This window comes from Lampris incognitus, chromosome 11 (genome assembly GCF_029633865.1).
Source record: "Lampris incognitus isolate fLamInc1 chromosome 11, fLamInc1.hap2, whole genome shotgun sequence".
Lineage (NCBI taxonomy): Eukaryota > Metazoa > Chordata > Actinopteri > Lampriformes > Lampridae > Lampris > Lampris incognitus.
The window spans coordinates 57,978,551-58,006,163 of record NC_079221.1 but is presented as its reverse complement, the minus strand read 5'-3'; the positions used below and the strand labels follow the sequence as shown (position 1 = coordinate 58,006,163).

At 44.6% G+C, this 27,613-nt stretch overlaps 1 protein-coding gene across 1 annotated transcript in view; it reads right to left on the bottom strand.

Moving 5' to 3' along the window:
• cwc22 (CWC22 spliceosome associated protein homolog) overlaps positions 1–27,613 on the bottom strand; it is a 79,957-nt gene that overhangs the window by 39,267 nt on the left and 13,077 nt on the right. The window contains exons 5-12 of the mRNA XM_056289385.1: positions 21,304–21,543; positions 21,086–21,214; positions 13,982–14,150; positions 12,399–12,452; positions 8,928–9,063; positions 3,602–3,808; positions 2,862–2,924; positions 2,600–2,704 (exon numbers count right to left, since the gene is read on the bottom strand). Coding sequence (XP_056145360.1) covers positions 2,600–2,704; positions 2,862–2,924; positions 3,602–3,808; positions 8,928–9,063; positions 12,399–12,452; positions 13,982–14,150; positions 21,086–21,214; positions 21,304–21,543 — 1,103 coding nt within the window. The remainder of the gene's footprint in view (positions 1–2,599; positions 2,705–2,861; positions 2,925–3,601; positions 3,809–8,927; positions 9,064–12,398; positions 12,453–13,981; positions 14,151–21,085; positions 21,215–21,303; positions 21,544–27,613) is intronic.

Sequence of the window (27,613 nt, the reverse complement as noted above, 5' to 3'; positions counted from 1 at the left end):
AAGCTATCCCTTGTGTAGGTCTTTAATAAGCTACCCTCTGTGTAGGTCTTTCATAAGCTACCCTCTGTGTAGGTCTTTAATAAGCTATCCCTTGTGTAGGTCTTTAATAAGCTATCCTCTGTGTAGGTATTTAATAAGCTATCCCTTGTGTAGGTCTTTAATAAGTTACCCTCTGTGTAGGTCTTTAATAAGCTATCCCTTGTGTAGGTCTTTAATAAGCTATCCTCTGTGTAGGTCTTTAATAACCTACCCTCTGTGTAGGTCTTTAATAAGCTACCCTCTGTGCAGGTCTTTAATAAGCTATCCCTTGTGTAGGTCTTTAATAAGCTACCCTCTGTGTAGGTCTTTAATAAGTTACCCTCTGTGTAGGTCTTTAATAAGCTACCCTCTGTGTAGGTCTTTAATGAGCTACCCTGTGTGTAGGTCTTTAATAAGTTACCCTCTGTGTAGGTCTTTAATAACCAACCCTCTGTGTAGGTCTTTAATAAGCTATCCTCTGTGTAGGTCTTTAATAAGCTACCCTCTGTGTAGGTCTTTAATAAGTTACCCTCTGTGTAGGTCTTTAATAAGTTACCCTCTGTGTAGGTCTTTAATAACCAACCCTCTGTGTAGGTCTTTAATAAGTTACCCTCTGTGTAGGTCTTTAATAAGCTACCCTCTGTGTAGGTCTTTAATGAGCTACCCTGTGTGTAGGTCTTTAATAAGCTATCCCTTGTGTGGGTCTTTAATAAGTTACCCTCTGTGTAGGTCTTTAATAAGCTATCCTCTGTGTAGGTCTTTAATAAGCAACCCTCTGTGTAGGTCTTTAATAACCAACCCTCTGTGTAGGTCTTTAATGAGCTACCCTGTGTGTAGGTCTTTAATAAGCTATCCCTTGTGTGGGTCTTTAATAAGTTACCCTCTGTGTAGGTCTTTAATAAGTTACCCTCTGTGTAGGTCTTTAATAAGCTATCCACTGTGTAGGTCTTTAATAGGTTACCCCATGTAGGTCTTTAATAAGCTACCCTCTGTGAAGGTCTTTAATAAGCTATCCCTTGTGTAGGTATTTAATAAGCTATCCTCTGTGTAGGTCTTTAATAAGTTACCATCTGTGTAGGTCTTTAATAAGCTACCCTCTGTGTAGGTCTTTAATAAGCAACCCTCTGTGTAGGTCTTTAATAACCAACCCTCTGTGTAGGTCTTTAATAAGCTACCCTCTGTGTAGGTCTTTAATAAGCTACCCTCTGTGTAGGTCTTTAATAGGCTACCCCATGTAGGTCTTTAATAAGCTACCCTCTGTGTAGGTCTTTAATAAGCTATCCCTTGTGTAGGTATTTAATAAGCTATCCTCTGTGTAGGTCTTTAATAAGTTACCATCTGTGTAGGTCTTTAATAAGCTATCCTCTGTGTAGGTGTTTAATAAGTTACCATCTGTGTAGGTCCTTAATAAGCTATCCTCTGTGTAGGTATTTAATAAGCTATCCTCTGTGTAGGTATTTAATAAGCTATCCTCTGTGTAGGTCTTTAATAAGCTACCCTCTGTGTAGGTCTTTAATAAGCTACCCTCTGTGTAGGTCTTTAATAAGCTATCCCTTGTGTAGGTATTTAATAAGCTATCCTCAGTGTAGGTCTTTAATAAGCTACCCTCTGTGTAGGTCTTTAATAAGCTACCCTCTGTGTAGGTCTTTAATAAGCTATCCCTTGTGTAGGTATTTAATAAGTTATCCTCTGTGTAGGTCTTTAGTAAGCTACCCTCTGTGTAGGTCTTTAATAAGCTACCCTCTGTGTAGGTCTTTAATAAGCTACCCTCTGTGTAGGTATTTAATAAGCTATCCTCTGTGTAGGTCTTTAATAAGTTACCATCTGTGTAGGTCTTTAATAAGCTATCCTCTGTGTAGGTGTTTAATAAGTTACCATCTGTGTAGGTCTTTAATAAGCTATCCTCTGTGTAGGTCTTTAATAAGTTACCATCTGTGTAGGTCTTTAATAAGCTATCCCTTGTGTAGGTATTTAATAAGCTATCCCTTGTGTAGGTCTTTAATAAGCTACCCTCTGTGTAGGTCTTTAATAAGCTATCCCTTGTGTAGGTCTTTAATAAGCTACCCCGTGTAGGTCGTTCTTCGCCGATAAACTCCAACTTTTCATTAAAAGTTCATCTTGAAAACAGCGTGGATAATAAATGTGCAACAATGTCCTCCTCACTAGCTGTAACGTTACTCGCGGCTTCCATTGTGAGCAGCAGGCTAGCTAGCTAGCTAGTTTATCGGCTTTTTTCCCCCTCCTCTAGCTGGTGATTAGTGTCCAGGAGGTGAATTCAGACCCTAACATATATCACCATATAGCGAAGATTCGCTGTGAAAATTTTCAGTATCAAAATATGCTTAATTTCTTTTCTCAAGAATTATGAAGTCAATAGCTTTTTTGTTCTACCAGACTGATTTACCTCTCTCCTTCTCCTGTCACCTCATTTCCTCTCCACTTCCTCTCCTCTTCTCTCCCCCGCCCCTTAAATACAGCTATATTAATGACCTATCCAGGATGAGGATCATAACTCCCATAGTGAATAGTTATGATAATGTTATCACTACTGTTGTTATTACTACACTGTCAGAATGCTTACCTTCTCCAGCGTCATCTTCATGCTCTTCGTCATCATCGTCATCATCTTCTTCTTCACTGGCATCTCCATCCTGTCCTGAATCACTGCTGCCCTCATCCAGGATCTCTGAAAAGCGCGCGCACACACACACACACACGCACGCACACGCACACACACATCGTCATGGCGACAGCTGAGGATGTGACGCTGGTTTTAGTGAGGGTGTTTGTGATTGCGGTGGACTTAACATGGTTTTGTGTCACATTGTGTTGAGTCTTCTCACCTCTTTTAAGGGTTTTGTATTTCTCTTCATTCTCCACAAAGTCTGGGTCCAGCTTAAACACATCTGCAGACAGGACAGGTGGAGATTTAACTTACGGCCTAGATATGAAGTCCTTTAAATAATGAGACCACCAGAAACTAACCATGAGCTGACGGTCACAGCGCCACAGACCAAGTGACAGTTACAGTTCAGTAGACTCAATCCAACACATCTATCGTGTCTGAACAGGTCTACCTGCCCGCCTGCCTACCCAGCCATGCAGCTACACACATAAAGCCTTTCAGATCTGCTCCTGCTTACACACTTACACTGTACATCACACTCATCTTCTCTGTCTACATCTATGGATGTAGTAGTAGTATGTACGCTGCATGTCTGACCAACAGTCCTACACAGCTCCTCATCTGGACTACATGAGTCTCTCAGGGGTAGTCTATCTACCTAGCAATCTGTCTTTGTGTCCATCCATCTACACATCTCACTGCTTCACAGTGACATGAGACGTCAAACTGGAGAACAGACAGAAACCTCTAACAGCTGCAGGTTTAGTTACTGGTCTATCTTTCTAGACATCTTTGTCTGTCTGTCTGTCCATCTCTCAACCCATTCTTCCATTTATCAGTCTGTTTCTATCATCTGTCACCCACCTTTCTACTTCTCTGTCCATCTATCCATCTATTTGTCTATCTCTCTATCCACTCATCCTCCCAGCTAGCCATGCACCCATGCATCCTTCTTACTGAGGATATCCTCTGGTTGGTAGTCATCTTCCAGCGGTAACATGTGTGTGAACTGGTCGTCCTCCTCCACCAGGTCCAGGCCCTCAGAGACGACAGGGTGGTCTTTGAAACCATCTTTCCTGATGGCGAACATCACTTCAATCATATACTGCACTCGCTTATCGATGGCCGACTCGTGAAGAATGTTCCTCAGTCGCTCGAAGATGGCTGAGAGAAGGATGAGAAAGACCAACAGTTTACTGTAATGAAATACAGGTTCCAACAACTACACATTACCACTTCCTCTAACACAACATCTATCATGACTACACATTACCACTTCCTCTAACACAACATCTACAACAACTACACATTACCACTTCCTCTAACACAACATCTATCACAACTACACATTACCACTTCCTCTAACACAACATCTACAACAACTACACATTACCACTTCCTCTAACACAACATCTACAACTACTACACATTACCACTTCCTCTAACACAACATCTACCACAACTACACATTACCACTTCCTCTAACACAACATCTACAACAACTACACATTACCACTTCCTCTAACACAACATCTATCACAACTACACATTACCACTTCCTCTAACACAACATCTATCACAACTACACATTACCACTTCCTCTAACACAACATCTACCACAACTACACATTACCACTTCCTCTAACACAACATCTACAACAACTACACATTACCACTTCCTCTAACACAACATCTATCACAACTACACATTACCACTTCCTCTAACACAACATCTACAACAACTACACATTACCACTTCCTCTAACACAACATCTACAACAACTACACTTACCACTTCCTCTAACACAACACCTACAACAACTACACATTACCACTTCCTCTAACACAACACCTATCACAACTGCACATTACCACTTCCTCTAACACAACACCTACAACAACTACACATTACCACTTCCTCTAACACAACATCTATCACAACTACACATTACCACTTCCTCTAACACAACATCTACAACAACTACACATTACCACATCCTCTAACACAACATCTATCACAACTACACATTACCACTTCCTCTAACACAACATCTACAACAACTACACATTACCACTTCCTCTAACACAACATCTACAACAACTACACATTACCACTTCCTCTAACACAACATCTATCACAACTACATATGACCACTTCCTCTAACACAACATCTATCACAACTACACATTACCACTTCCTCTAACACAACTACAAAGTATTTTACTACAAGTACTACTTCCTCCAACACAACATCTATCACAACTACACATTACCACTTCCTTTAACACAACATCTATCACAACTACCAAGTATTTCACTACAAGTGCTACCGCCTCTAACACAACATCTATCACAGCTACACATTACCACTTCCTCTAACACAACATCTATCACAACTACACATTACCACTTCCTCTAACACAACATCTATCACAACTACACATTACCACTTCCTCTAACACAACATCTACAACAACTACACATTACCACTTCCTCTAACACAACATCTACAACAACTACACATTACCACTTCCTCTAACACAACATCTATCACAACTACACATTACCACTTCCTCTAACACAACATCTATCACAACTACACATTACCACTTCCTCTAACACAACATCTATCACAACTACACATTACCACTTCCTCTAACACAACACCTACAACAACTACACATTACCACTTCCTCTAACACAACATCTATCACAACTACACATTACCACATCCTCTAACACAACATCTACAACAACTACACATTACCACATCCTCTAACACAACATCTATCACAAGTACACATTACCACTGCCTCTAACACAACATCTACAACAACTACACATTACCACTTCCTCTAACACAACATCTATCACAACTACACATTACCACTGCCTCTAACACAACATCTACAACAACTACACATTACCACATCCTCTAACACAACATCTACAACAACTACACATTACCACTTCCTCTAACACAACATCTACAACAACTACACATTACCACTTCCTCTAACACAACATCTATCACAACTACACATTACCACTTCCTCTAACACAACATCTATCACAACTACACATTACCACTTCCTCTAACACAACATCTATCACAACTACACATTACCACTTCCTCTAACACAACATCTATCACAACTACACATTACCACTTCCTCTAACACATCTATCACAACTACACATTACCACATCCTCTAACACAACTACTACAACTACACATGACCACTTCCTCTAAGACAACATCTATCACAACTACACATTACCACTTCCTCTAACACAACTACAAAGTATTTTACTACAAGTACTACTTCCTCCAACACAACATCTATCACAACTACACATTACCACTTCCTTTAACACAACATCTATCACAACTACCAAGTATTTCACTACAAGTACTACCGCCTCTAACATAACATCTATCACAACTACACATTACCACTTCCTCTATCACAACTAGACATATAATACAACTACAAAGTATTTCTACTGCAAGTTGTACTTCCTCTAACACAACATCTATCACAACTACAAAGTATTTTACTACAAGTTCTACTTCCTCTAACACAACATCTATCACAACTACAACAATTATACAACTACAAAGTATTTCTACAACAAGTACTACTTCCTGTAGGTCAACAACAACATCTAAAATAACTAGAGGAGTCCAGTCAGCAGGGGGCAGATCTCCGCCAGGTGTAGCTCCCCTTCTCTGGTGCTCAGACCTGGGCGACAAACCAGCTGAAGAGCGAGCACTCATTATGGTATAACACAGGTTTGTTTCTGAGGTTCTGAAGCACCGCAACCACCACAGCTTCCACCACAGCTTCCACCAGAGCTTCCACCACAGCTTCCACCAGCTCACCCAGTCACTGCACACATTACTAGGCTGACAGGCCAGCAGCAGAGAGATCAGCAGCGGACACACACACACACACGGACAGACAAACCAGTGTTTTCCTGCCATTATGAGACTCTTGCACAGCGCCCAAGACGACTGAAGGGGAAATTAAAAAAAAAACAGTTTTAATATGCAGCGCTCAAGCTAAAAAGTCTAGCTAATAAAAACGTTTGCCTGTCAGTCTGTGGATGTGCAGCCTCCTGGGTGGACCCTCGCACAAACACGACCAGGTCTAACAGGAACTTTTTTACTATACGACCATTTGGGTCTGGACAATAAAGACTGAGGTTCTCACTTCTGGTCCAGACACCGCTCCTCAAGCTGTCCTGTGCTGACACCACCAGTGAATGACTTGTAAAACACTATCGGCTTCTCGAGTCCTGTCAAGACTCACACTCACACACATGTTCTGACAGTGTCGCTGCCCGATCAACCATCGATGTGAGTGGCGCATGAGCACGGCTGACTCAGCGGGCAGCGAGGGAAAGCGGTGCTGGTCGAGTCAGCTACACAGTGGATGAAGCGAGGGAGTAGCGAGAACAAACGTTTTTCGAAGGTTCTGAATCACACAAGCACGAGACGTTCTTAATCATACAGTCAGAACCGTGCACAAGAACGTCAGCCTGATCGGTCCAGTAGTTCACCAGATCAGCCATGGACACACACACACACACACACACACACACACACACACACACACACACACACACACACACACACACACCTGACCAAATGCATAATCCCTGTCAGGGTGTAGCCTGCAAGGGACTGTAACTATTGCTGCCACCTCTAACAAACCTACAACATGGGGCGTCTGGGTGGCGTGGCAGTCTGTTCCACTGCCTACCAACACAGGGATCGGTGGTTCGAACCCCCGTTACCTCCAGCTTGGTTGGGCATCCCTACAGACACAATTGGTCGTGTCTGCGGGTGAGAAGCCGGCTGTGGGTATGTGTTCTGGTTGCTGCACTAGCACCTCCTCTGGTCGGTCGGGGTGCCTGTTCAGGGGAGAGGGGGAACAGGGGGAGAGGGGGAACGGGGGGGATAGCATGATCCTCCCACGCGCTACGTCCCCCTGGTGAAACTCCTCACTGTCAGGTGAAAGAAGCGGCTGGCAACTCCACATGTATGGGAGGAGACATGTGGTAGTCTGCAGCCCTCCCCGAATCAGCAGAGGGGGTGGAGCAGCGGCCGGGACGGCTCTGAAGAGTGGGGTAATTGGCTCGGAAGAGTGGGGTAATTGGCTGGATACAATTGCGACGAAAAGGGGGGGGGGGCTACAACATTACCACGTCCTACTATCTCTAATACAATGACAACATTAATACAACTACTACTTCTACCTCTAACAAAACTACAATTTATTACTAGTGTGACTACAACCACCGCTAAATCAGCTACGAGTACTACTACCACTAAGACTACTACTATTACCACCCCTACTAACACTACTGCTATTACCACCTCTACTAAGACTACTACTATTACCACCCCTACTAAGACTACTGCTATTACCACCCCTACTAAGACTACTGCTATTATCACCTCTACTAAGACTACTACTATTACCACCCCTACTAAGACTACTGCTATTACCACCTCTACTAAGACTACTACTATTACCACCCCTACTAAGACTACTGCTATTACCACCTCTACTAAGACTACTACTATTACCACCCCTACTAAGACTACTGCTATTACCACCTCTACTAAGACTACTACTATTACCACCCCTACTAAGACTACTGCTATTACCACCTCTACTAAGACTACTACTATTACCACCCCTACTAAGACTACTGCTATTACCACCTCTACTAAGACTACTACTATTACCACCCCTACTAAGACTACTGCTATTACCACCTCTACTAAGACTACTACTATTACCACCCCTACTAAGACTACTGCTATTACCACCTCTACTAAGACTACTGCTATTATCACCTCTAATGCAACAACGTAATTAACTAAAGCCACTGCTGCCACTACTACTCCTTACGCGTGTACCTTAGTGTGTACTATTGATTACAAGACCAGTGTGTACTATTGATTGATAAAGAAGTGTGTACTATGGACTGACAAAGCAGTGTGTACTACTGATTAGAAGACCAGTGTGTACTATTGATTAATGTATTAGTGTGTACTATTGATTAGAAGACCAGTGTGTGGTACTGATTAATAGATTAGTGTGTACTATTGATTAGAAGACCAGTGTGTACTATTGATTAGAAGACCAGTGTGTACCATTGATTGATAGAGCAGTGTGTACTACTGATTAGAAGGCCAATGTGTACAACTGATTAGAAGACCAGTGTGTAATACCGATTGATGGAGGTGTGTGTAACAGTGTGTACCGTTGATTCCTCGAGGGGACACTTCGGTTAGTTTCAGTCCACACTCTTTGAGGAAGGCAATGGAGACTTCAACACTGTCATCTGTCGGACGCTCCAACAGAAGAGTCAACATCTCCAGACACAGCACTTCATGAGCCTGGGCAACAGAAACACAATCAACAGCGGACACACAACAGCTCATAACATAAAGGTGTTGGCCCCAATTAGTATCTAAACACACCAACCTAAAGGAACACTACGCCGACCTCAAAGAGCTAGCTGTATCACCCAGAGTGGTTTCAGCACCATCAACTGTGATCAGCACTTTGTTTTACAAACTGGCAGTGTGTAGTGAAGGTGAACTGGGAAGGTCTGGCTGAGGACCCTCTCTAGAAGGTCTTCAACACACACCACTTGTACTCACAGAGAGGTTTAAGGCAATTTTCACTGAAATGAGTCAAAATGTCTTGATGCTGCTCAATAATGTAGCTGAGGAAATCCCAGAAGGTTGAATCAGTTCATCTGGACACCATGTTTACTGACAGAAACATTTCATCATCATCTAGGTGACCTCTTCAGTCTCACCTGACTGCAGGTACCCCACCCTTATAAACAATACAGTGACTGCAGGTACCCCCCACACTTATAAACAATACAGTGACTGCAGGTACCCCACCCTTATAAACAATACAGTGACTGTAGGTACACCACCCTTATAAACAATACAGTGACTGCAGGTATCCCCACCCTTATAAACAATACAGTGACTGCAGGTACCCCACCCTTATAAACAATACAGTGACTGCAGGTATCCCTCTCTTATAAACAATACAGTGACTGCAGGTATCCCCACCCTTATAAACAATACAGTGACTGGAGGTACCCCACCCTTATAAACAATACAGTGACTGCAGGTACCCCACCCTTATAAACAATACAGTGACTGCAGGTACCCCACCCTTATAAGCAATACAGTGACTGCAGGTATCCCCACCCTTATAAACAATACAGTGACTGCAGGTACCCCTCTCTTATAAACAATACAGTGACTGCAGGTATCCCACCCTTATAAACAATACAGTGACTGCAGGTATCCCCACCCTTATAAACAATACAGTGACTGCAGGTACCCCTCTCTTATAAACAATACAGTGACTGCAGGTATCCCACCCTTATAAACAATACAGTGACTGCAGGTATCCCTCTCTTATAAACAATACAGTGACTGTAGGTACACCACCCTTATAAACAATACAGTGACTGCAGGTATCCCACCCTTATAAACAACACAGTTGCATAATCACCCAAACCAACAATCAGCTTCATATGCAAGTTGCTGTAACCATCAGTTAGAGTTACAATGGCCATGTGTAGTATTCGCAGAGGATTGGGGAATAGTTGCAGTCACAGCACAGAAGGTAGCACTCGATCTTTGTTCCAACCCTCACCTATGGTCACAAGCTCTGGGTAGTGACCGAAAGAACGAGATTTCGGATACAAGCGGCGGAAATGAGTTCCCTCAGCCGGATGGCTGGGCGCACCCTTAGAAATAGGCTGAGGAGCTCAGACATCCGGAGAGAGCTCAGAGTAGAGCCGCTGCTTCTTTGCATTGGCAGGAGCCAGTTGAGGTGGCTCGGGGATCTATTTAGGAACGGGAGGGGACCTCGAGGCAGACTAAGGGCACACTGGAGGAATTGTATATCCCGGCTGGCCTGGAAACACCTTGGGATCCCCAAGGAGGAGCTGGTGAATGTGGCCGAGGAAAGGGAGGTCTGGGCTGCCCTCCTCAGCCTGGTCTGCTAACATGTTGGACTTGGTCCCAGGTAAGCTTCTATCGTCGCTCCAGCACTGATATCTAGCTATCAAATAATCTAGGCTCAGGTCAGTTACAGTGTCACACCAAACAAGTTTACAGACTCGAAGTCAATGTGGAAAATGATAGCAGAGGATCCGACCAACCTTGTCTACTGGTGGAACACAGGAACAGATATCCATGAGCCACAACATCCTGCTCACCAGATTGAAAGATGTCGGTATTGAAGGCACCATACTCAGCTGGCTCCAGTCTTACCTCTCCAACAGGTCACACTTCATCTCACTTCACAACCACTCCTCTGTTCCATCCACAGTCACACAAGGTGTTCCACAAGGTTCTGTACTCGGCCCACTCCTTTTCATCATCCTACATCCTACATCCTACATCCTCCCTCTTGGTCAGATTCTCTGCCATTTCAACTTGGACTTCCACTGTTATGCTGATGACACCCAGATTTACCTCAGCACCAAATCCCCTCACAATCCACCCCTCTCTCACATCGACTCCTGTCTGTCTGCAGTTAAAGTCTGGATGCAGCAAAACCTTCTCAAACTCAACAGTGACAAAACTGAACTCCTCTTCATTGGCTCCAAGTCCACTCTCAGCCAAATCAACAACCTTGCACTCACCATCGATGGCACTACTGTCTCCCCTTCCCCCCAGGCACGCAACCTTGGTGTGATCCTTGATCCCACCCTCTCCCTTGAGCCACATATCTGCCAAATGGTCAAATCCTCCTTCTACCACCTTCGCAACATTGCAAAAATAAGATCCTCTCTCACTCGCCCGGGTGCTGAGATACTGATCCATGCCTTCATCTCCTCCCGCCTTGATTACTGCAACTCACTCCTCTATGGCATCAGTGCTAGCTCTATCAAGAGACTCCAATTGGTCCAGAACACATCCGCCCGACTTTTAACTTTCACCAAATCCTGGCACCACATCACCCCAGTCCTAAAAGACCTCCACTGGCTACCCATCTTCCACCGGATCAATTACAAACTCCTGGTTCTTACATATAAAGCTCTTCACAAATTGGCTCCCCCATACCTCACCGATCTCCTCTCCCCCTACCAACCCTCTCGGTCCCTCAGATCCACCTCAGCCTCCCTTCTCTCTACCCCCAGATCCAACCTCCGTGGCTTTGGTGACCGAGCCTTCTCCAGAGCAGCTCCCAGGCTCTGGAACTCACTTCCCCAAATCATTAGACTCAGAATCCCTCTCACTCTTTCAATCCTGTCTCAAGACACACCTTTTCTCCATTGCCTTCTCGTGCCCCCCCGTCCGCTCATACACCCCTGGTCTGGGGTAGGCTGGGGACTGAGCGCTTGACCTGCAGCTGTGATTTATGTTATTTATGATGTTTGTTTTTTTTCCCCTTTATATCTGTCCAAGTGGGAGATACTGCTGGTGTCATCTGTGGCTGCCGCTTCTCCCTCTCGTAGCCCCCCTTCCCATCCACCCCTGTATGTCTGTGTTATGTTCATCTGTCGTCTTGTTTCACTCCATTTATCGTAAAGCAACTTAGAGTACTTGAAAAGCACTATATAAGATTGATTTATTATTATTATGATCATTCATGTTAAAATGGTACCACTGTGAAAAATGTGTTGAGAACAGACCAGGGAACAAGCAGAGAAAAATATGTTCAGTGAGAGGAGATGAGGAGTACCTACCACGTTCTGGTTGATGAGGTGACCAACAAACTTAGAGGCTGTCAGACACTGTTGCTGGAATGAAGAAGAAACTCATTTACAACACATTTAACACCTCGACACTTCACCTCCTGATCTCCGCCAGGCGGCAGCATGAAGGGGAGAGTACGTTTGGTCATGTCTGTGTGTGTGTGTGTGTGTGTATCTGTCCGCAGCTAATCTCACATGCTACTGCACCTATCAGCGTCATATTTTGTGTGCAATTATGAGTGTATGATGAAGAATCTCTCATACTTGCCAGGATTCAAAACCCCTGAATAAAGTTTGTTCTCACTACCAACATGCCTTCTTTCATTCACAGCACGCTCGCCCAACGCTGCCCAATCTGAGTCAGCCGTAGATGTGAGTGGTTGCGCACGGCTGACTCAGATCAGACAGTGATGGTGTACAACCTTCATGTATTCAGGTATGAGTCTTGAAAGTCAACGAGAAGTCGATCATATTTTGCAAGTCAGCAAATCATTCACTGCTGATGTCAGCTCAGGAGAAGTGGAGAAACACTGGACGAGCCAAAAACAATAAACTCTGGCTTCATTTCCATAAAATAATAAAGCTCGGTGAACCGTTTACACGCACGCATTTGCAACTCACATCTACGGTTTCTACAGCTGACTCAGATCAGGCAGCGACATGATCAAACATTACTAAAAGAACTCTTGATAAACCAAAACATGCAGAAGTTATAAGGGAACAACTTCCTCTAGGTTGCAATCAAAACAGGAAGTGTTATATTCTTGTCACTGCCCAATCTGAGTCAACTGTAGATATGAGTCATGCCTGTGCGAGCGCACTTTATCATATTGTGAAAATAAAGACAGGGTAGGGTCAGATAGCAAACCTTTCCTTTTTTCATATTAGACTTGGTGGCTTTTGAGCAAGTCTCTGCCTGGGAGCTGTGCATCCTCAGACTGACAGGCACAGCGTTTTTACTGGGTAGAGTCTTCAGCCTGAGCGCTGCATGTTAAACACCGTTTTTTCTATATTTCTCCTTCAATCGACTTGGGCGTGGCACAAAAGTCTTATAATGGCAGAAAAAGGTTTTTCTGTCTATGTGTGTGTGTGTCTGCTGCTAGTCTGGCATACTACTGGCCTGTCAGCCAGGTTATGACTGTGTGATCAAGGAGCTCTCGTGGTTGCGGTGATTCAAAACCTTAGAAAAACCTTTTTTATACCACAATTGAGTGCTAACTCCTCAGCTGGTTTTTCGCCTAAGTCCAAGCAGCCGGGGGGGGGGGGGTGTTTGCCTGGCGGAGATCTGCACCCTTCTGGCTGGTACTGCTTTTAATCAACCGATCAATGATAAAGCTTTAGATACTACATTAACTCTTTCAAACATGTGTTCAAGTCCTGCAAAGAATCCCTTGAAGAACAGTGAGTTGTCCTGTGATGAAGACATGCAAAGACCTGAGGTCCATTGAACTGCAGTACAATGTTCCTACGAGTTCTACAGACACACAGAGAAAGACAAACGAAGACAGACAGGTGGACACCGAGACAGAAAGAGAATAGGAGACAGACAGACAGACAAAGAGACAGACAGGTACCTTGTCATTGCGTCTGTAGCCCTTCCTGAAGTTCAGAATGAGTCTTTTGAGGATCAGCTCTCCGATCTGGGGGAACTTGGAGTTGATGATGGCCACCAGAGAAGCGTAGACATGAGTGAAGATAGGAGACGCCGCCTGTGCTTGGAGCACCGAGCGGGCCAACAGACCCCTGCACACAAACACATTAATACAGACACACACACACACACACACACACACACACACACACACACACACACACACACACACACACACATTAATACAGACAGGCACACATACACACAGGCATACAGCTATATGGCTGTGGTGTGTGAAGAACGTTTAAATCCATGTCATATGTCATATGGCATGTCATATGTAATATCTAATGTCATATGACATGTCATATGTCATGACATGTCATATGTAATGTGTATGACATGTGATATGTACCACGACATGTAATGTGACATGTGGCATGACATGTTATATGTAATACGTCACATGTAATATGTCATATGGCATGCCATATGTAATATCTAATATGTCATATGACATGTCATATGTAATATGTTATATGATGTCATATGTCATAACATGTCATGTCATATGGCATGTGAAATGTCATGTCATATGACATATAATGTGTAATGTGACATGTCATATGTAATGTCATATGACATCATACGTAATGTCATATGACATCATATGTAATATTACATGTCATATATGCCACATCAGTCCTGTGAAGTAAGGTACCCATAGAAAGAAAGCCACTTTACTTTGTCGTTGTGTAGTTGTTTGGTTACACTGAAATGTGTGTTCTGCATGTAACCATCCTGCTGTGTATGAGCAGTGAGCAGCTGCAGCGCCTAGGGACCAGCTCCACTTCTTCTTCCCATTGCCTTGCTCAGGGGCACAGGCAGGAGCGTGAACCCTAGCATGCTTGTCTGTGATGGAGAACCAGGTGTAGGCAGGTTTCCATTCCACCCAAGCTGACGCCAGGTGACATCCCTGACAGCTCCACCCAGACAGGGATGGGACAAGTTGGTGTTGGTTAATGATGAAAAACTGCACACATATACACACCAGTGCTGTCAACGCACTAAAAAATTGAGTGATACACCACACAACCTGCTGTGATTAACCAGACAAATCACTTCTTCCTTCTCAAGTGAGTCACATCTGTGTCTGCGTTTGTGTCGTCGTGTCAGCATTGACTTCGTTTGGCTGGGAGAGCTGGTGCTGGATCTGCTGAGAGAGCTTGATCCGCTGCGGGGCAGGCTAAGCTAACTGCTAGCCCACAGCCCTGACCGAGAGGACACACCGAGACGGTCTGGTGGCGGCCTCGCCTAGCATCGACTGTTCAGTGTTTTTGTCTGCGTTTGTTACGTCCATTGTGTGTTAATAATGGCGCCCCATGGCACAGTATAGTACTAGAACATCTGATATCCTCCATGACGGGACGGGGGCTGGGGACACAGAAATCCTACTGCTGTGCGACAGCAGAGGTGAAGCTTACATACTGTAACAGTCCAGCAAGGAGCTGTGTAGGGGAAACACAGCTCGCCATGTGCTGATAAGCAGGAGGGAGAGCACACAACATTTTGATGGCTCCTAACGTGGGTGGGCTCCAGTGGATGATGTCAGCCAAACCGTCAGTACTGATCAGTATGTGATTAGGAAGGGTGTGAAGAGGGAACAACCACCCCTGAACCGGGGGGGGGGGGGCTAAGAGTACACCCGTCACCATCTTACAATGCTGCAACTGCAAACATTCCCCACTCCCGTGTGAACAGTGCTGTAACTTATACAGGTTCTGCTGAAGCCCTGGTACTGAGACAAGTGGAAAGGTACAGAGCCACTTGTTTCTAGATAGACGTCACGTACTGCTCACATGTTCCACCCAGGACTTGTGTTTCGCCTACAACTGACCCCTCCGCTGCTGTCGACGCGTCCTTGGTGCTGAGGCAGTGTCTGCTCTCTCCATGTTTACCTTGGTAACCGCTATTTCCTTAGTCTAGAAGTGCTTTTCTACACCACAACAGGGACGGCTGGTACGTGGCCTTCCCGTGGCAGAGGGGCAGTAGCTGGCACCTGCAGATGGGGGGCTGCTCCCCTTGTCTGGTGTCAGCAGAAAACCACATTCCATCCTGGTATGCAAGTTGTTAGTCTCATCCTATAAGAGATCATGTGTCTAACGCCGTGGGCTCACTCTGGCCTTGGCGAGACTGAGACCACGTATGTGCACTTTTCTGTGAATTAAACCCAGAGACACAAGACTGACCATCTTCTTTGTATCACAGTTTGCCACCACAAACACACATGGCCATTGTAACTCTAGTTAATGGTCACGCCCATATGTGTAAATGAAACTGGGGGTTGGTTTGGGTGGTTAGGCCACTGCATTGTTCATAAGGGTGGGGACGGGTGGGACACCTGCAGTCAAGTGAGACTGAAGAGATCACCTAGATGATGATGACACATATCTGTTGTGTCCAGATGAACTGACTCACCTTGTGTGACTTTCTTACCTGGGTTACTGAGCACCATCAAGACACAGAAGAAAGACCACTGCTTGACAAAGCACCGCCTGTGTGGAGCGAGGCCACGTCCCTTCATTGTTCGTGTATACTATTTTAGTGTCAAGGAGGACGTTATGCAAGGCACAACAGAAGCGGGTCCACTTCTCTACAATGGCCAAAGATGTCTACCATTCCCGGAATATCCCACTGCTGTTCCTAAGAAGAGAGGGACATTCCACAAGACCAAGAAACTGCTCCAAGATCGACAGGGGGTAAAATATAGCCTGCTTTTCCCTGCGTGATTTAGGATTACACACAATGGCAACCAGTCCGTGTTCAACACGGAGCAATATCCTTTCTCCGGAGCGATACCCTGGTCTCCTAGTCAGCTCATGTTGGTTCCATGTTATTAACCACATATGATAAAGTACTATGGCAATATTACTAATGTTAGCTTCCCCGGCTAACAACTAGCTATGCTAGCTGACTGACGATGGACTAGCTCCAATTGCCAACACTGGTATTACCTGTGCACCAAAAAAAATGCTGGACTTTTCTTTTACTACTAGCGGTACTTGTGGCTAAACAAAGACAAAGGGTGATAGTGATGTCGACATGGAAATGTTTATTTACTCCATTACTGTATTTTGTGTAACACTGCTAATATGCTGTTTGGCATGCCTGTTTGTTATTAGCCAGTTTGTTATTAGTCACCAATTACCCCACTTTTCCGAGCCATCCCAGTCGCTGCCCCACCCCTTATGCCGATCCGGGGAGGGCTGCAGACTACCACGTTTCACCAGGGGATGTAGCATGTGGGAAGATCACACTATTCCCCCCAGTTCCCCCTCCCCCCTGAACAGGCGCCCCGACCGACCAGAGGAGGCGCTAGTGCAGCAACCAGGACACATACCCACATCCGACTTCCCACCCACAGACACGGCCAATTGTGTCTGTAGGGATGCCCGACCAAGCCGGAGGTAACACAGGGAATCGAACCGAAGATCCCTTTATTGGTCAGCAACGGAATAGACCGCCACGCCACCCAGACGCCCAAGTTGGTTGTTTTTAACCATCTCAGCCTGTAGCCAGCTGTACACTGAGACTCCGGCCCATACTACATAGTTGGTAAGAGAACAGTAATTACATGGAGATGACAGCATTTGTATAAAGTGCACTTTACAATATTACCTGGCCGACGCTACACAAGCTAGCACTGCCTGAATACACTGGAACCACCACTTTCTTATTTTCCCCACTGAAATGGGTCACTATATATGCCCCCTTTCCACTGCATGGTACCGGCTCGACTCAACTCTACTCTACTCACTTTTTTTGGTTTTCCATTGGGCAAAAGTTAGGGATAGTACCTAGTATGAAAATACCACTATAAATAAATAAATAAAATAAAATAAAATATATGTAATCTATTTATATTTATTTAAATATAAACAAAATCTTATAAAACAAATAAATAAATAAAAAATTACATTTAAATATAAATAAATAGAATATAAACAAAAATATAAATAGAGTGTATATATATTTATTTAAATAAAATTAAATCTGACCACTGATTGGTTATAGAGAAATTGAACAGCTCTGTTTATAACCAGGAAATGCCAAAGCCAGTCTTATGAAACTTGTGTTATAGTTGATCATCTGTATATGTAAAAATTATGTGTTGTCAGTGAATCTCTTAGTTACACTAATATTGTTCAGTGAAGCACACATGTGGAGCTGGTCTTGTTGGGTTTTTTTTAAAATAAAACACTGGTGTGTGTGTGTGGGGGGGGGGGGGGTCACTGGTAGACAAGGGAGGAAAAACTAGTCAACACCCCCACAAATGACCAGCGGGGCTTCCCCATGAGGGGGTACTATCTGCAGTGGAAAACCAAATCCCAACAAGTAAAGCGAGCAGAGTGGAATAGAGTAGAGTGGAGTTGAGCCGGCACCATGCAGTGGAAAAGGGGCATAATGGTCCTACATGCAGATGTACATTTATTTTATTTTTCATGTGGCCACTTGTCAGGACTCTAAGTGTTTGCTTGTTTGTTAAAGCTATGCAATAGCATGCATGCCCCTGCTGGGGTTGAATGTGGGTTTGGGGTAGGGAAAGAGGGGTGGGGAGGTGGATGGCAGGATGTGAGTATTATGGTGTTTTTGCACCTCCCTCCACCCCCCCCCCTTTTCAGTTTTTACTCATCTTTTACTACTAGCACTACTTGTGGAGTAGTGGTCCATTTGCCCTCTACTGGTCTACTGATGGTAAACATAGACCCTCTACTGGTTTACTGATGGTAAACATAGACCCTCTACGGGTCTACTGATGGTAAACATAGAGCCTCTACTGGTCTACTGATGGTAAACAAAGACCCTCTACTGGTTTTCTGATGGTAAACATAGACCCTCTACAGGTCTACTGATGGTAAACGTAGCGCCTTTACTGGTCTACTGGTGGTAAACATAGACCTTCTACTGGTCTACCGATGGTAAACATAGACCCTCTACAGGTCTACTGATGGTACTGAAGGTAAACATAGACCCTCTGCAGGTCTACTGATGGTAAACATAGAGGCTCTACGGGTCTACTGTTGGTAAACATAGACCCTCTACTGGTCTACTGATGGTAAACATGGAGCCTCTACGGGTCTACTGATGGTAAACATAGAGGCTCTACGGGTCTACTGTTGGTAAACATAGACCTTCTACTGATCTACCGATGGTAAACATAGACCCTCTACTGGTCTACTGATGGTAAACATAGAGGCTCTACGGGTCTACTGTTGGTAAACAGAGACCTTCTACTGGTCTACCGATGGTAAACATAGACCCTCTACAGGTCTACTGATGGTAAACATAGACCCTCTACTGGTCTAATGATGGTAAACATAGACCCTCTACAGCAACGTTTCCCAACCCAGTCCTCAAGGAACACCTATCCTGCAGATTTTCATTGTAACCCTGCATAGGTAGCCCTGCTTGTACTTACTCAACCAATCATTTCATAGCACTTAATTATGCAAGGTGTGCAAAATCTGACATAATTCATTGCTGATTGGTTGAATAACTACAAACAGGTACCTATTCAGGGTTGCAAACATAATCTGCAGGATAGGGGTTCCTTGAGGACTGGGTTGGGAAACACTGCTCTACAGGTCTACTGACAGTAAACATAGAGCCCCTACGGGTCTACTGATGGTAAACATAGACCCTCTATGGGTCTACTGATGGTAAACATAGACCCTCTACTGGTCTACTGATGATAAACATAGGCCCTCTACTGGTATACTGATGGTAAACACAGAGCCTCTACGGGTCTACTGATGGTAAACACAGAGCCTCTACGGGTCTACTGATGGTAAACATAGGCCCTCTACTGGTCTACTGATGGTAAACATAGACCCTCTACGTGTCTACTGATGGTAAACACAGAGCCTCTACGGGTCTACTGATGGTAAACACAGAGCCTCTACGGGTCTACTGATGGTAAACATAGAGCCTCTACGGGTCTACTGATGGTAAACACAGAGCCTCTACGGGTCTACTGATGGTAAACACAGAGCCTCTACGGGTCTACTGATGGTAAACATAGAGCCTCTACTGGTCTACTGATGGTAAACATAGACCCTCTACGGGTCTACTGATGGTAAATACAGACCCTCTACTGGTCTACTGATGATAAACATAGGCCCTCTACTGGTCTACTGATGGTAAACATAGACCCTCTACGGGTCTACTGATGGTAAACACAGAGCCTCTACGGGTCTACTGATGGTAAACATAGAGCCTCTACTGGTCTACTGATGGTAAATATGGAACCTCTACTGGTATACTGATGGTAAACACAGAGCCTCTACGGGTCTACTGATGGTAAACATGGAACCTCTACTGGTCTACTGATGGTAAATATGGAACCTCTACTGGTATACTGATGGTAAACACAGAGCCTCTACGGGTCTACTGATGGTAAACATAGAGCCTCTACTGGTCTACTGATGGTAAATATGGAACCTCTACTGGTATACTGATGGTAAACACAGAGCCTCTACGGGTCTACTGATGGTAAACATGGAACCTCTACTGGTCTACTGATGGTAAACATAGAGCCTCTCATTTGCCGTGCTGACTGTATCCCTCTCCCCAACTTTGTTAACAGATGTTCATGTCCATTATCTGCTGCAGGGACAAACAACGTCACTAACATCTGGACCAGGGAGTGGTATGAGCAGGTTAGTCAACTGCACCCGCTGCATCGTGAGAGGCCTCAACCTGCCTGTAAAAAGGAAAAAGGTTCTGACTCATCTTAAACACCTCAGCACTCAGATGGCATTTCTCCAGCAAATGCACCTTCGCGGCCCAGCCCAAGTTCGGCTTGGCTGTGGTTGGGCAGGCCCATCGTTCCACTCGAAATGTCAGTTCAGATCCAGAGGGACTTCGGACGCTCAGAGACAGCACTCTACCACAGCACGCCTCGCACTACGAAGTCCTACGTCAAACTCCAAGCACAAGGGTTGTCAAGCAGTGTGTGTGTGTGTGTGTGTGTGTGTGTGTGTGTGTGTGTGTGTGTGTGTGTGTGTGTGTGTGTGTGTGTGTCTACCTGCCCCTGACGATATTTTCCTGCAGTAGTTCCTGGATGATGTTGGCAATATTTGACACGTTGACCTTGTTGATCAGACCGTTGATGGACTTCTTCAGAGCCTCCCAGCTCATCCTCTGATAGGCCAAGCTGGAGGAGGGGGTAGGAATTTATGAGCAGACACATACAGAGCAGGGATTCATCCCTTAAATCCATAGGAACAAACCCACACACCCCACCTGCTCTTGTCTGTGATCTGGGCTTGCATCATGCGTAGTCTGGCGGGGGGGATGTAAGCCCCACCGGTCCGCGTCAGTACTGGGTCCACCTCATCCTTCTTCTTCTTGACTGGAGGCTTGTCAGCTGCTGCTGACTCCCTAGTGGCTGGGGAAGGAGAGCGACCCCGCCTCCTGCGCTCTAAATCTGCATCCCGGCTGGAGCGTTGGTCATAGTGGGTTGCCCTGTCATCATAGCGATCCCTGAGCAGAACAGAGAGGGCGTTTTCACACCATTACCACACTTTAAAACCCCTCCGAGACTGTCACAGTGCAATTCAGTATTACACAAGGTACCACATATGCCATTACATACAGTAGGACTTAACAGTATTACATACTGTGTTACTTTCTATGGGGTGATGGGGTTTGAGTTGTGTTTAGTCAGAGATTTTAGTTTAGTTTAAGTACAAACTTGTGAAAGTTATTTAGTTTACATGTAGTTAAATTGTAACATTGTTTGAATTGTTACTTACATGAGTGAAACTGAGTATTGATAATAATAATGATATTTATTTCAGTTTGGATATATGTGATTTCTGTGTGCTTGATAAGGACTTTTATTGCGACATTCTATTGTTGAGAAATGCGTGCATCCGGGGTCTCAGTTGGGGAGCTGCTGTGATTGGCTGATTTACGTTCTGGGGGTGACGTCCAGTAAGTTAATACAGCTTCAGAGCGGGGACTCTTTAGTATGACTGGACGAGAGGACGGACTGGTGAGTGATTGTGAGAGTGAGTGAGTTATATTGTGTGTTAGCTTTGAGTTGAGGGGTATTTGAATGATGTATGTTTGTATTTTGTGTGTTTTTTTTTCTTCAAGGTTCGTAACCTGTTGGTTAAAATAAATACATTTTCGACCATTGAGTGACGTCCTGTTCATCCTCGCCTCAGCTGCGGGGCTTGTTTGAGAGTTAGCAGCACACATACGTACATAGTACTAATACTACATGCTGGTACATATATGGTAACTGGGCTGCATTTATATAGTGCTTTTCCAGTCTGCCCACCACGCTAAAAGCATCACAGTGTATGCCTCACATTCACACACACATTCACACACTGAAGACACAGGCTGCCATGCAAGGCACCAACCTGCTCATCAGCAGCAGCTAGGGGTCCAGTGTCTTGCTCAAGGACACTTCGACATGCTCTGTGGAGGAGCCGGGGATTAGGGCTGGACAATATATCAAAAATCTACCTTCATTGCAATATCAACATGCGCGATATATGTATCACAGCAGACTGCTTGGACTGCCATAAATGCAGGTGCAAGGCATTCACACTCTGCATGTCAATATACTGGCCAGTCAGATGGAGCCCTACAGGCCTGCATGTCGACCCGAGCGACTGAGGTTGAGCGTGTGGCGGTAGTTAGAGCGTGAGCGTCGTGATGGTTGAAGGGAGAGTTGAGCGCTGAGGAAGATGTGGGCGATGGAGGAGAAGTCGTGGCTAAAAAGAAGAGCGCGTCTGTTATTTGGCAACACTCTGGATACAAGAGAGACGACGTGTTACAAAGTCGTGCCCAACACGCGGCAACCAGCAGAAGAAACAAGACTACTCTCCAGAGCTACCTCCAACACAACCACAAAGAACTACACAAAGAGTTAAAACATCTAGCGCTAGCCAAAGCAACAAAACTAACGTCAAACAGTCCATCACGTTGCTTCATCAGAGTTCTGCAAGTGTAACTCCTGATGAAGAAACATCCAAGCGCCACAAAGAAGTAACGGAGCCCATCACACGGTATTCGGCTGAGGACATGATGTCTGTGGAGACGGTGAGCAGAGAGGACTTTGTGAAGACAGTGAGCAGAGAGGACTTTGTGAAGACAGTGAGCGGGGAGGGCTTTGTGAAGACAGTGAGCAGGGAGGACTTTGTGAAGACAGTGAGCAGAGAGGGTTCTGTGAAGACAGTGAGCAGAGAGGGCTTTGTGAAGACAGTGAGTAGAGAGGGTTCTGTGAAGACAGTGAGCAGGGAGGACTTTGTGAAGACAGTGAGTAGAGAGGGTTCTGTGAAGACAGTGAGCAGGGAGGTCTTTGTGAAGACAGTGAGCAGAGAGGGTTTTGTGAAGACAGTGAGCAGGGAGGGCTTTGTGAAGACAGTGAGCAGAGAGGGTTTTGTGAAGACAGTGAGCAGGGAGGGCTTTGTGAAGACAGTGAGCAGAGAGGGTTTTGTGAAGACAGTGAGCAGAGAGGGTTTTGTGAAGACAGTGAGCAGGGAGGTCTTTGTGAAGACAGTGAGCAGAGAGGGTTTTGTGAAGACAGTGAGCAGGGAGGACTTTGTGAAGAAAGTGAGCAGAGAGGGTTTTGTGAAGACAGTGAGTAGAGAGGGTTTTGTGAAGACAGTGAGCAGGGAGGTCTTTGTGAAGACAGTGAGCAGGGAGGTCTTTGTGAAGACAGTGAGCAGGGAGGTCTTTGTGAAGACAGTGAGCAGAGAGGACTTTGTGAAGACAGTGAGCAGAGAGGGTTTTGTGAAGACAGTGAGCAGGGAGGTCTTTGTGAAGACAGTGAGCAGGGAGGTCTTTGTGAAGACAGTGAGCAGGGAGGACTTTGTGAAGACAGTGAGCAGAGAGGGTTTTGTGAAGACAGTGAGTAGAGAGGGTTCTGTGAAGACAGTGAGCAGAGAGGGTTTTGTGAAGACAGTGAGCAGGGAGGGTTTTGTGAAGACAGTGAGCAGGGAGGACTTTGTGAAGACAGTGAGCAGGGAGGTCTTTGTGAAGACAGTGAGCAGGGAGGACTTTGTGAAGACAGTGAGCAGAGAGGGTTTTGTGAAGACAGTGAGCAGGGAGGTCTTTGTGAAGACAGTGAGCAGAGAGGGTTCTGTGAAGACAGTGAGCAGAGAGGGTTTTGTGAAGACAGTGAGCAGGGAGGACTTTGTGAAGACAGTGAGCAGGGAGGGTTCTGTGAAGACAGTGAGCAGAGAGGGTTTTGTGAAGACAGTGAGCAGGGAGGACTTTGTGAAGACAGTGAGCAGGGAGGTCTTTGTGAAGACAGTGAGCAGGGAGGACTTTGTGAAGACAGTGAGCAGAGAGGGTTTTGTGAAGACAGTGAGCAGGGAGGTCTTTGTGAAGACAGTGAGCAGAGAGGGTTTTGTGAAGACAGTGAGCAGGGAGGACTTTGTGAAGACAGTGAGCAGAGAGGGTTTTGTGAAGACAGTGAGCAGGGAGGACTTTGTGAAGACAGTGAGCAGAGAGGGTTTTGTGAAGACAGTGAGCAGGGAGGACTTTGTGAAGACAGTGAGCAGAGAGGGTTTTGTGAAGACAGTGAGCAGAGAGGACTTTGTGAAGAAAGTGAGCATGTTTAGGTAAACTGACAAACACATACGTCCCTGCCCAGCCATGTGATGGTGTTACTGCTGGTATCACATTAAAATCTGACCTCTGGTCAGTTTTAGTCTCACATCAGCAGAGGTGGCTCCAAACTGCCAGTAATTATAAAACATGAAGCCAATAAGAAAGCCTGCCTCGCAGCACAATGCAGTAATAAATGGAAGCAATGGCTCAACAGTCATTCAGTATCACTGTTGTCAGTACTATCAGTTGACTCAAAATCAACTTTACTGGTCAAGTGTGCATATGCTCACCAGGAATTCGACTGCGGTACACAGCAGTTTCTAGTACTAGTACTTGCACACATCACTCACACAGAGAAAGAAAAAAACAAAAAAGAAAAAAAGAAAAACAGAGGAAAATATAGTCACAAGCAGTGATTAACAGGGTCCAAGCAGTTTTTGTGCCAAGCCTTTCAGTGACTGACATAACAGCCAAAATGTAAATGTGCTTATTGCAGTGCCCCCATGTGCCCGATCTGTTTCATATTTGGTACTTAGCTTCTGTGTGACATAAAGAATAAGCCTCTCAAGTTTCATGAAGATCGGACATTCACAGTGGCAAATATTAGCTACTGAATTTTGATTGGCTGTTTGGCGGCCATTTTGGTAATCCAGCCAATTGGCACTTTATGCAATGTAGCCAAATGGGGCCAGATTTTCAGCTTTAGCAGTTTTTGAGATATTGACATGTGTCAGTTGTAGTGCCCCCTATGGATGAAATTTCACAAAAGTTGGCGTGCTTTCAAAGAATGTTGTGTTGAGACAAATGCCATAAACTGATGTTGTATGCAGATGACATTCTTTTGTTTATGTCTGATCCTGAACGCTCTCTTTCCTCCCTATTTAAAATTATTGACAAGTTCTCATCCATTTCAGGTTATAAAGTGAACTGGACAAAGTCTGAGGCTCTCCCTCTTATGCCATATTGCCCCAAAAACCTCTTCCAATCAGGCACTTTTGCTTGGCCTAAGAAAGGCATCAATTACCTTGGAATAACGTCCCCCCCCCCTACTGTCTGACTTGATTAGAATAAACATTGACCCCCTATTGGACAAACTGCGGGCTAATATAGAGCGTTGGTCTCCATTGTATCTCTCTATGCGGGGCAAGGCAAACATCCTTAAAATGAATTGTGCTCCGAAATTCAACTACCTACTGCAGGCTCTCCCAATCTGAATCCCACTGCACTACTTTAAACAATTTGATCAACTTTGTAATAGATTCTTATGGAACAATAAACACCCGAGAATGAGCCTGCGAAAACTGCAGAGGCCAGTGGACAAAGGTGGCCTTGTGGTAACTAACCTGTTATTTTACCACTACGCTTCACTCTCAGGCATATGGCACAGTGGTCCTTGCCCCCGGACAGGGCTCCCCTGTGGCTCCATCTTGAGAGCACCATTTGCACTCCTCTTACACCCATGAACTATATCACAGCCAAACTAGCCCCACAGTATCGGTCACATCCTATTTTGTCCCATATTCAGTGGGTTTGGAAGAGAATAGCCCAGATCCTTAAATTTGATCCCTTTCTTCATCGGTCCCCCGGCATCTGGCTAAATCCCAAGCTCTGTATAGATAAATCACCCTTCCTTTGGAAGTCATGGTTTAAGAAAGGTATCACAGTCCTAGGCGGCCTGTATCAGGGAGAAACATTAAAATCCTTTGAGTCACTTAGGCAGGATTTTGACTTACCACACACTCAATTTTGGAAGTATTTGCAATTAAGACACCTGCTGGTACAAATTTTCGGGTTCGCCGTCAATAGCCCCATCTAGTGGTGACACTCTAGAAAGGGTCCTTAAGATCTTTGGACGTGGTCATGAGGCTTCTGTCTACTACTCTATGATCCTTACAGCCTCAGATTTCAATATATTGACCCTAAATTTGACATGGGAAACTGATTTAAAGGTTTCATTTTCAGAGGCACAATGGGGGAGAATACTTAGGAATGGGAAAAAATGTCAAGGGAAGTGCGAACAAGGCTGATCCAATTAAAAAATTATAAACAGAGTCTACTGGACGCCATCTCGGCTGCGTAGAGTGGGTTTGGTGGTTGGCTCAGAGTGCTGGAGGTGTCTTGACAAAGATGGTACTTTAGTACACATGCTTTGGAGTTGCCCAAAAATACAGGAGTTCTGGTCTGCTACACATATTGATTTTAAAAAAATTACCGGCCTTGACATCCCTTTCTCTTCCAGTCTGTTTATTTTGGGTGACCCCTCTGCATTAAGTGATTTGACTCCACCGCTTGCTGACTGGATCCAGACTGCCCTTATGTTAGGACGGAAACTCGTGGTCCAAGAATGGAAAGCCTCCTCTGCACCAGCACCATCTTTGTGGCACACTTCTCTTGGTCAGCTGGCTGCCCTAGAACAGTTCTCATATAGGCTGCTTGATAAGGTGGAGGAATATCACTTGAAATGATGGGAATACCATTCTTATATACTGAGCGTTTAATGGCGTTTCCAGCTCATAAAAATAATAACATATCACATGAAATGCAAATAACTGAGATACATTTGGTTAGAATACCTGTTGACAAGCAATGCTGTAAACTTTTAAGCACTCCACTCATCACAGTCATGTTTTTTCTTCTCTTCTTTGTTTGTGATGTTTTTTTTTCTTTCCTTATTTCAGGATATCTCTCCTGTCTTTTATTTATTTTTTGGTCTGGTTGTGTTTGTTTCGTTTCTATCGCATTCTGATTTAATGTCCATGTTATTTGTAATTGAAATACTTGTGTGTGTGTGTGTGTGTATATGTGTGTATATATATATATATATATATACTTATATATATACATGTTTTGTTTATTGTGAAAAAAATAAACAACTATTAATCATAAAAAAAAGAATGTTGTGTTGATTGTGCTTGACAAGTTTCATTAAGTTTGGACAATAATAATCACAAGATATAGGCAATAGAATCACTACGGGCCA